General features: G+C 42.5%; 1 protein-coding gene across 10 annotated transcripts in view; it reads left to right on the top strand.

Moving 5' to 3' along the window:
• Positions 1-480: 480 nt before the first annotated feature.
• PCNT (pericentrin) overlaps positions 481-11,108 on the top strand; it is a 104,684-nt gene continuing 94,056 nt past the window's right edge. For 9 of the 10 annotated variants that reach the window (XM_074872382.1, XM_074872380.1, XM_074872379.1 and 6 more), the window contains exons 1-4: positions 481-663; positions 6,620-6,814; positions 8,778-8,828; positions 9,786-9,965. In XM_074872382.1, the coding sequence (XP_074728483.1) occupies positions 610-663; positions 6,620-6,814; positions 8,778-8,828; positions 9,786-9,965 (480 nt within the window). In that variant the 5' untranslated portion in view covers positions 481-609. Of the gene's footprint in view, positions 664-6,619; positions 6,815-8,777; positions 8,829-9,785; positions 9,966-11,108 lie in introns of those variants that run through there. The other variant, XM_074872378.1, reaches the window with a different exon arrangement.

Below are 11,108 nucleotides of genomic sequence, written 5' to 3'. Positions count from 1 at the left end.
TTTCTACACAGGAGTTTATAATCCAGCTGGATGGGCAACCCCTCTGCGCCAGCACCTCCAACGGGAGAGGCGGCTGAGGGGGCTGAGGCCGCGCGGCGGAGCCCGCTCCGGCCGCCGCTCAGCGCCGCGCGGCAGCCGCCCCCTCTCCCCATTGGCTGTGTCCCGCCGCTGGGCGGGGCCGCGCCCGGCGGCCTGTTTGAAACGGGCCAGCCAGCGTAGCCCGCGCCGCGCGCGGCGGCTCGCCCGGGGGTGCTGGGGAGGGGCGGGGCAGCTCCCAGGAGTCAGTTAGCGGGAGTAGGCGGGACTAAGACAGCGGCCGCTCTCGGCATTGGCTGGCCAGCCTCTTACGTGCGGTGCGCCGCGCCAATTGCTGGAGGACTTCCTCCCTTCCCCGGGGGGCGGGCCGGCCCCTGATCGCTTATTGGTCAGCGCCCGCTGCCGCCGCCTTGCGGTTGGCGGTGGGGGCGAGGCGGGCGGGGAGAAGGCGCTGGGGCGGCCATGATCGAAACTTCGGTCCCCGCTGCGGTGTGACAGCTGGAGCAGCGAGGGGAGCGGGCTGGGCCGGGCCCGTCCCGGCTGCCGCCCTCGGGCCCCCGCCTTGCCCGCCACATGGACGCGGAGGAGGGGGTGCGGAGGCAGAAAGTGGAGGCCGGCAGGGCCAAGGTGAGCGGGGGCCTCCTGTCCTGGAGGAGGGGCGCGCCCAGCCCGGCCCGGCCTGGCTCCCGGCGCCCTGCAGCGCTCCCGGCCGGGAACCGAGCGGCGGGGCCTGGCGGGGGGTTGGCTCCTGGAGCCGCCCGCGGTGTCGCCTCTGCCCGCCCCGGGTCTCCCCCCCGCGGCGCTGCGCCGGCGGGTTTTCCCTCGTTGCATGGCGGGGTCGGTGCCGCCCTCGAAGCCCGAGTCCGAGGCTCTGGGCAGCGGCGGTGCTGAAGCGTTGCTGCTAGCTCGGAGCTGTGGCAGGAGGTGAGAGGTGTTTCGCTGGGCAGCGTGGCTCTGCCAGAAATAAACGTGCCTAGCGGTGCTCCCGGAATGCAGGTTGCCTGGGAGGTTTCCCGAATTACTACAGAGGTATATAAACATTATCCTCAGTGAGCAAGGAGCATCTTGAAGTGGTGCATATATCTTCCCCAGGTTCTCGTTTTGTTTTGTTGACCTTTCCCAATTCTCCCATTTTTACATAGGATTCCACCCAGTTATTTGTGGAAATACTGTATTTCCAGGTGAGAATCCCCAAGAATAGGTGTTGCATGTTATGTTACTTCAGTGACTAGTCTTGCCTTTGCATCTGCAGGTGGGTTATTGGAGAACTGGATTGATTTGATTTGTTTCCAGTCATGCTGTTGGCCAATACTTCACTGCTTTGAGCAGTTACATGCTTTCAGTTAGGTGTAGTTTGGTGGGACTGTGTAGAGAGCCCATATGATGTGACATGTGTGAAGATAACATTCTCTTAGTAATTATTGTCTGCAACTATATGACTAGTACTTGATATGTATTAACCCTCCTTTCTGCTTTGTTTTGGTAATGATGTTCAAGAAGCTGGTTAGAACTCCCTGATTGCTTTTCTTTAAATTCAGTGTTTCTGCTGTTTTTTGAGTTGCTATTGTCATATTTCCCTTCTGGGAATCTATTGCTGAATAAGGCTTGCCAGTCTGCAGCTACAGCTTTTCCCAGTTCTCATCATCCTAGTAGGACTGGAATGGGGGACTGCAGCTGGAAGGGCTGCACAGGGTTTCAGGATGTTTGGACTGGTCTGATCTTTACATGATGTGCTACAGCCTCTTCACCCCTGGTATCACTCCTAGTGATTCTCCTACAGGTGTAGGGGCATGGCCTCTCTGCCGGGGATCTGTCTGGAAATCTAGCTAGAGGGGTCAGAGGTGGCTTGGAGTGAGCTGCGCTGTCTGCTTCAGACTTTTTTCAGCAGTCTTCTGTGTTTCTGTTTCAGATCCCTCCTCCCAGTGCTTGCAGAAGGCAATTAAAGAGAGTGTTCCTGGGCGGGGAGCGGGGTTGTGACTGGGCTGTGCTGAAGCAGCTTGATGGTGGGCAGTACAGCTCCTCTGTCCCTGGCCTGTCCCACCCAGATGCTGTCACAGTTGCCACACTCTCTGCTCAGCAGCTCCTCATCCGCTTGCCCTTGCAGCCTTGTTGTGTGCTGTGTGGACAAAATCCCCTGTTGGAGAGCAATCGCATGATTAGGGTTTGGATTAATACTGAGAGAGGAAACTTTGAGAATGGGTTGAAAAGTTACATTAGCTGTGGCAAGACTTATGTTAACATTTATTTTGTTAACACTTCTCCTAAGTGCAGTATGTGTTTATAGTTAGAAAAAATGTGATGGACTTGCCTTGAATAAGTTATTAGTTCCCACCTGTTGTACAGCTGTTGTTTGCCATTGGGAAAAAAAAAAAAAGTGGGGACTTGCATTATGTTTCAAGTTATGTGTGCAGAACCAATGTTGTAGTTCATATTTTTTATAAACTATGTGCTAAATACCTCTCATCTTACCATTTTTTAGAAAAATTGTTAGCAATATCAATGCTAGCAGTGTTGCTATTGCATGGTATTGCATACCTGATATACTGAGAAGAAAGGGCTTAGAAAGGCAGAGATAGATGTAGTGCTTCCTCTGCTTGTTAAAATGTCGGAGATCCATTACTTAGCTAGCAGATTGTGGGCACCAGACTTTCAAAAAACGTCCAGATAAATGAATGGCAACTATATGCATTGGGGCTTATTAAACGCAAAGATAGTATGTTAGAGTTTGGAAGGCAAACATGTGAGCTGCACATATATTCCTTACTGTGCTGACACCCACTTTCTACCATGTATGGCTGTGTGCTTGCCCTGTCTTTGTATCTTTACTTATATACCTGAAGTTGTAGAACTAGCTTATGGAACAGATGCATATTGGGCTAATTACTGGAATAAATGCACCTTTGGTCTTACTTGGTGTAGCCCTTTCCGTAAGCCCACAGTAGGATGTGGTCATGCTGCAGGACTGTAGCTTGCTTCAGACTCTTCCTTTGGATAGCTCATGTTTTTGAAGGCTCTTATATAATAGAGCAGCAGGGAAAATTGTTCTTTTCCTTTTCTTTTTTTCTTGTTTTCTTTGAGCTGCCCTCCTCATGAATACAAATGCAATTTTGAAAGGGAGAAATGACCATGAGCAGGTACAGTATTGCCTTCCTGTGGTGCAGGCCTACAGGAGCTTAAGGTGATCCCGTCTCTGGACTGATACAGAGCCGTTCAGTGTTCATCCAGATCAGCTTCCTGAATCATCTCCCCACATCACTGCGAGGGTGCTCACAGCGGCAGGGGACAGGAGTGCCAGGCTAGCTGCATGTTGCAGGCCTCTGTTGTAGCAGTCTGACTTGTAGCAACCTATGGAGTCAGCCTAACTGCAGTCTGATGCTGCTTGGATCTGGAGGTGTGAACTGCTGTGGGGTCTTTTTGCATCTCTCCCCCAATTTATTCTTTTGTCTTTGGCATCCTTGGATTTTTGTCTGCGAAATAATGACTTAGGAAAGGAATATAATGTGAATGTTTTCCTCTTTAAACCAGTACTTGCATTATTCTTTTTCACATAGGAACAAAACCTCCATTATTGAAATGCATTTAAATTATCGCTTAATAATAATAATTCCAACTGTTGTATTAATTGGAAATTGTTGTGATTTGGCAGCTAAGTACTGACTGTATTAGGTACATTAGATTTCCATTTTTAATAAATGTAATACAGATAGCCAAGGTAGTAATTGAGAAACAGAATGAAGCCCAAGTATGCAGTGCTGCTTTTTTTCCTCCTTGTTTTTTTCCACCTCACGTTACCTAGTATGCATGTTGGCCTCTAGTTACAGATTTGTATGTGCGAGAAGTTTTTGCTGTTTCCACATCTTGTGCGGTAGGAGCTCAAAAAGGAGTGCCTGTTTTCCAGGAAGTTTTCCCACTTGATCAGTTTGAGAAAGCTCTAGAAAACACTTCTGGATTCTGTCTAAGAGCACTCATTGCTTAAGTTTACCGTATCCAAGAGGTGGGCTAAGGTTTATTTGAACAAGCTGTTTCTGTTTGTGGTCTGATGTGGTTTTCTGCTCTGTTTCATTTTCTATGGGTATTCTTTTGGTACTAATTTCTGAAGCGTGTAAAGCAGTAAGTCAAAGAGTAAATTATGTGTGAGGTAGGCTGGGGAGAGCTGAACAGTGCTGCATGTGCTGTAGTTTTCCTGTCTGCTGGCCCGTATCACTGGTGCCAGTCAGCTTGCAATAATGTGGCGGAAGGATGTCAGTGCAGCGGTTAATTGGGGACTGGGATGGCATGGGGACCACGCGACAAAACCTGGCAGGCTTGTTCTAGTTCTGGGATGCTCGATGGTCCTGGCTGTGCCAGTTCAGAGCTGCCTTGCGGTTGCCACTTTTAACTGCCTGGTCCTGGTGAAGTTGCAGTATATTGGTACCTGCAGAAAGGCCGGGTGTTCCTCTCTTACAGAGGGCTGCTTTGGATGCTACTGTGAACATGCTGTTGGTGTTCCAGTGGCATGCTACATCTTAGCTAAAAATGGAGCACATGCTGCCAGAAAGCAAACTGAGAATTTGATCCTTCAAAGGGGACATGATGGGTTCTTACTGGGATGGGGGAGAGTCGGTGTTATATGCTTTCTTCATGTTCACACACACTACTTCATGTTGGATGACTCTGTGTGTGTCTGATGATACTCTTACAATGGCACTTAAATTTATGTAGCTAATTAAAGGCTTTGGAAACCTGATATTGCCCTAAATAGAGCTTTTCCTCATCAAGTGTTTTCATAAATCTGGAGCATGCTTGACTCCAGCCACTTTCATGGACCAACAAATCCTGTAGTTCCATAAAATTTTGGAGTAGTTGGATATTTTTGCATGATACGTATTATGATTTCATATGTTCAATACATACGAATGGGACAAAGTTTTGTTTTCTTTGAGCCGTGCATTTAAAAATTCATATTCATTTAGATGTTCAGTCATGGCAAGTCTTGGTATGTTAATGTCAAATCCTTGGTCTCCGTTCATGAAATTGTTAACTGCTCTCTATGATGGCTGTGCTCTCTGCCTTTCTTTCTCAGCTTTTCTGATGTTTTACTCCTGTTTTCCCCTTTTTCCTGCTTCAGCAGCTTCCTCTAGTCTCCATTTTTATGCAGGTTTCCTCCTGTTCCTTTTCGCCGTGTTATCAGGTTAATTAGTGCAATAGCTATTTTTGACATATATTGGCATTGGTAAGTGCTAGAGTGAACACCTGATTGCAGAGAATAGTATTTGTGTCTTACTACAGCTTCATCTACTGGTCTGTTCATTTTGCGTATTATGAAAGGCAACAGAGCACCTGGCAATCTTTGTTTAATCTGTACTCAGTATTAATAACTGTGGAAACTACAGAACATAATCTTAAAAATAAGCTATTTGTACATGAACATCTTGAATGCTGGTAAAAACGGGCTATCTTCCTGCAAATACACCTTTTAAACAGGCTGCTCAGTGCAGCGGGTCTGTAACTGTGTATCTGTTGAGTAGCTAAGCTCTCAGGTTGAAGTTGCTATAATGTTACCAGTGTAAGGAGAAAGGGCTGAACCAAATCCAGTTCACAAGTTGAATGAAAAGAAACAGACAAAATTCTTCTGCAAGGTGTCTATTTTACAGGAAAACCAAGCCTTCAAGCAGTGGATTTTCATATGTATCGCAGGTGGAACTTGACAAACATGTTTACATCCCGTTGTCACTTAACTGTTTTATCTCATCACAAGGATATATGAACTGTGCACTTGATAACCTATGGTTGTAACCTTGGAGAAGGCTTTTTCCTTACGAGGGTGATGGCTGGCTTTATGCTGTGAGGGAGATGTTACTTGGAAATGCTGCCTAAACACAATACTAGAGTTGAAAATACGATAATCTTTTTAAAGCTGTTTGAGGTGCTAACGAAAGTTGGGTAATAAATTCTGTCAGTGACATTCTTTACAAGTCCCTGGTGCTTTGTAGAGCTGTGATAGTGTGATAAAGTAGAGCATCTGATTCTTCAACAGAAAAATTAAAATGACCTGGCTTAATTGATTTTCTATTTATGTACTGTAGGCTGCTTTCTGGCTAGGAAGTTTTGCTGTATTCCCTTAAGGGGGTGACAGGGAAGGAGCATGAGGATTCACTTCCGTTAATTTTAATCTTAAAGCTTACGCTGGCAAAGATCTGTTTAGATACATTTGTAGGCAGTAACTGTTTTTGCTGGTCTTGCAGAAAGACTGCTCAATTATTCTTTTTTCCTAATGATTCTAGTATATTAACAACTCATTCCTTTACTGATTTGCCTTGCTGTAATTCTGGATTATCGTTGACACATAAAGTTTCACTGAGTAAAATTTGATTTCTGTATAGAAATGAGTCTTTAGTACTGGTGTGAGATTTCTTGCTTAATTTCACAGTTACCCAGTATGTTCTGAATGTGTAGAAAATAGGAAGATAAAGCAGTTTTTCTGCAGATGTATATATTTTACCAAGATAAGATCTTCATCACCCATGAGTGTGTTAATCTTGTGGTCCTGCTACCTTTTTCTCACTTACCTCTCCCTCTACCTCTTCCAATCTTTTCTGCACAGTTTGCTTACTTCAGACAACGAAAACCAAAAAGTGACATCACGCAGTCGCAGAAAAAGACGGCGACGAGGAAGGGCTCGTCTGTCCACACGCATGACGTTCCGAAGGAAGAGTGTGCCCTCGCAGCCCAAGATGTTGGTAAGGGTATAGAGAGTAAGGCTGAAGACACCAACCTATTAGAGACAACAGAGACAGAGGTAAATCTTGGTATTTCTTGCATTTCGCTTGACTCTATCTGCAAATAACAAGTATTCCAAGTGGTTGTTTTACTTACTTGAGTATTAGCTCTCTGGCACTGTCAACTGCCTGCCATTGAGAAGTAAACTGATGTTTTTTCACTTGTAATAATTAATTCTCTTACACAGTGATGTAAACAACTGAAAAAAAACTTCTCCACTATATGGACTGGACAGCTGGTATTGTCAAGGAGCTGTCTGCTCTTAGCCTGCTAAATTGAGGTCTTTCACCTTTCACTGCTGTGACCTTCTTTGGGCAGATGTCTGGCTATGTGGCTGTGGCTTCATGAAATGGCAAATCCAGACTGAGAGGCGTAGTAGCTGAGCAAAATTGCCAGGACCTTATAATGCACATCATTAGTTTGTTTTTTTTATCATTTTGCTGACTCAAATGTGCTTACTGTTTTCCGAAAAAAATGTAATTTGTTTCAGCATGCTCTTAGTATCTGTTGTAAAGCCAGCATAGATGTTATGTTCTGTGACAAGTTTGTTTAAAATGTGACTCTGCTTGTGCCTGATACATTTCAGTATGTTTGTACTGGTGGCCCTTTAAAGGTAGTCATGTTAATAAAGATAGAAATATAGCTTGTGATATAGCTTGAGAGATTATTAGATGTCTGCTAGTAGATGTACTGGTCTGCCTGAATTAAGCAATTGCTTTCTTGCTTTAGCTCACAAGCAAGATTTTAATTTTTATATCAGCTGTGGATTAGACAGTCATGTAATGCTTTTTCTTTCTGTCTGTCTTGTAATAAAAATAAGCAAAACGTAGCTTTGAACAATTTTTTTATAGGAATCCAGCTTGCTTCAGAAGCGGTTGGCTAATGCTTTCACAAGCCTCAGAAGCTACAAGGCAACTCTGGCCACAACAAACTGTATCTGTCTTGTTCTGGCAGTTTGTTTAGAAAGTAGTTTCCCAGTGCATTTCAGCGTGTTGTCTATGCAAAGGTTTGACTTTTGGGGAGGTGGTACCTTCTGCATAAAAAGCATCTCTCCAGCTGTTGGTGTGTTTTTACAACACACAACAATAGCATCAAAGCAGTGTGTCTGCAAACCTGCAGTAACTGAGGATACTGTTGGCATGTATCGTCCTGCTTTCTGTTGTGAGGGCATCCCTAGTGCTTTGAGGTTACCCTGAGCATTGCAAAGGCTTTTATGAAGCTACAAGCTGTCTCTGCCTTAAGGAAAAAGCATACAGAATTTTGTCCCTCAACCACAGCAGTGTTCTTATTGCATTCATGTGAACTTAAACTAAAAAACAAACAGAAATCACTTATTGCTTCTAAACACCTTCTGTCAAAATATCTGTCTTGTAAAGCAAATGGAATTGCTTTCTAGGTTATGTGGAGAGGACATGTCTAGGGAGACAGTTATTGGGAACTACTTTGTGCAGATTCAAAACAGAGAGGGGCTATGGCTGCCTTTTCTAAATAGTGCTACAGTCATCTCTGTTCTGAATTTAGTGAGAGGTAAATATCTTTTAAGATATGAAGCTACATTAAGTATATGTGTCAGAAAATAGTAGTGCTTTTGTAATTGTCTGAATGATTTTAGCATGTTTGTTAAATAATCTGTCAGTTAGTTTACTAATACTTAGTAGTAGATTGAAGAGTGCTCAACTGTATTTGCAAGCCACACAAGTGGAATATAAAACATTATATCTCAGTGGTGAGACTTAGCCCTAAATTTTTGAGTAGACAATCATAATAATTTTAAATTTTTTTGCATTTATTTCATTCATTTGAGAATGGACAACCAGCTGAGTTTAGCATTAAATTCAGTCTCTCTCTCACTGGTATGTTGTGAGACAGCATGGACCTTTCTGTCTTATGTGCTTTGGGTGTTTCCAGAAAAATTCAGCTTTTCCTTATGTGTCTCTAAAATGGCCATGGTTTAGTGTTTGTTTCATGTGTTTACTTACCAGGGGAGTGCTGACTTGTCCAACTGGGATGTACTGAATGATCATGCGGCTGAAGTAAGTGTGCGACAATGTATCTTTAGTAAAAGATGCTGGTATATGTGTGAAAGAAAAGTGTGATAACTGGTTACTAAAATGATTACTTATTGAGCATTGTATCAAATGTGCTGGAGGTGATGCAGTTTCACCATTTTACAGTCTAAAACGGGTACTTATCCGTCAGTACATGTACGAAATTGGTTGCTAAGAGAACTGGTTTTAGTGAAATCATGGACCTTGTCCAGAGAAATCTGAACTATGTTTGTAATTGAAAAGTAGGTTTATTCTTTTTCACATGTTAAAAACAAATTATTTAAAATAACATACAAGATACTGTCTCCTCTGTGAGAATTGTGACAATGTTGCTCCTAAGAAAAACCACACCATTGATTGGAGCAGCTTCTGTCTTTGTACTTGTTTTTTTGTTTTGCTGTTAAAGGCCGTAGAAACTCAGAGTATGTTGAATATTTATTTGGAATAGCTGCTTACACTTGAATTTAATTTTAAGTCAAGAACTTTGCATTATTATTTTTCCTATGGATGGACAGTTCTGCACTCAGCACAGATGGATGTAAAAACCTTGTTTAACTTTGGTAGTGTTCCTGCCCTGCCCTCTTTACCCCACCCCAACTTGTAAGTTGGAATGTATTTTAAATCCCAACGTGTCTCAAAATGGCACTTTGCTGTGATTTGGTGCTATAGAATCACAATGCTCTTCTCCCTAATTTACTTCTGTGCCTTAAAGTATCATATGAAAATATATTATCTATGAAAACTTTTTATTTGAAATTTTTAAGAATTAAGGACTCTGTATTTAATAGAAACATTATACATAAAGTCCCAATGTTGAATTACTTTTAAAGTAGAATTTGCTAAGAATTTAAGCTTGAAGCTGAAATTATATTTAGAGCAATCACAAAAAAGAAATGGCATATTGTTTCAGTGAATAAATACATTTTTGTTTCTTTTATGAAGAAAGCTACGATAAGTTCTGCTGCAGAATACAGTGAGCTTGATGCTAAGATGTGTCAGGTGAGAATAGCTGAGTTAGAGAACAGACTTCTGGAGAAACAGGGAGCAGTCGAAAGACTCACTGCACAGATGGACGAGTTACAGGAACAACTTACCCAGCACAGTGACTCTGTGCAACTTCAGGTATGTTTTGCAGAACTGGATAATGGGGATAATACAACTTTATTGTAATCCTAAAAATCTTTAGTGGTCAAAACTCAAAATAAGTATTGTTTTTTATTGAAAAATACTTCACTTTGCTAACATGTGCTGCGAAAAGCAGTACTTAGGTTTTCCATTCACCAATGTCCAGGACTTCATATTGCTGGAATCAAGTGAGAGTAAAATTAAACTTGAAAGGCTTCTATTTTTAGAGTTTTTATGAAATGCATAGTTAAATTCATCTGCTGAGAAATGGTTGGACACTTGCTACTAGTTTTTATTGATAAATTTTCTTAGCATATTGAGGAGGCCTTTATAGAGGGAACCCACAAGAACCACTACAGTAAGTATAGTTAATCATACATTGAGGTAGGGGCTCAATGTAAAAGCATGGGGCTTATATTTTTATAAATACTGACTTTAAAAAAAAAAAAGTGTATTATCTATCAAGGTCATGCTGGAAAATGGTTGAGGAAAAAACCCCAAAGTAGCATTCAAACTCTTGAAAAAGAAGTACTGAAATGTCAGTGTTCCTGTGGATATGCCTGGAAACCACTTTAAGGATGCAGCTAGGCTCCTTTCCAAGTGTTCACACAGGATGGCAGACACCACTACCCCATCACCTGCCCGATGACTTTTTCCCCCAGAGATCATTCACGCTTTTTGAATACTTGTAAATACTTGTGGCTTTTTGGGTTTGGGATGGGATTTTTTTTTGTATGGACAAATGATTAGGTAGGATAAGTTAAACTTTAATAAACTGATGTGTAGCTTCCCCTCTCCCAAAATATTAAGAAAAAGATAATTTGAATTCCCCTTCACTAGCATTTCTGTGTAAAGGTAAATTATCTGGTGCTTCTGAAGAATAGTTACTTCCCTCTTTACGTGTTGTTTTTCTCCTTTTAGGACTGGGAAGCAAAGACATTTCCTGTTGGTGAGAAATAAGTTGAAAAGGTTAATGTGATTAACATAAAATAGGATTGATGTATCCCATCTCATTAGCTTTCTCTCACATGACTGAAAAGAAGAGCTGACAGATAGGAAACAACTTAGGGGATACTAAATATTCATTATATCCTGTAGAAAATTTGATTGCTTTTACATCAGTAAGAGCTATAAAATTTT

Source organism: Strix uralensis, chromosome 6, assembly GCF_047716275.1.
Source record: "Strix uralensis isolate ZFMK-TIS-50842 chromosome 6, bStrUra1, whole genome shotgun sequence".
NCBI classification, from domain to species: domain Eukaryota; kingdom Metazoa; phylum Chordata; class Aves; order Strigiformes; family Strigidae; genus Strix; species Strix uralensis.
This window is presented reverse-complemented; position numbering and strand designations above follow the sequence as displayed.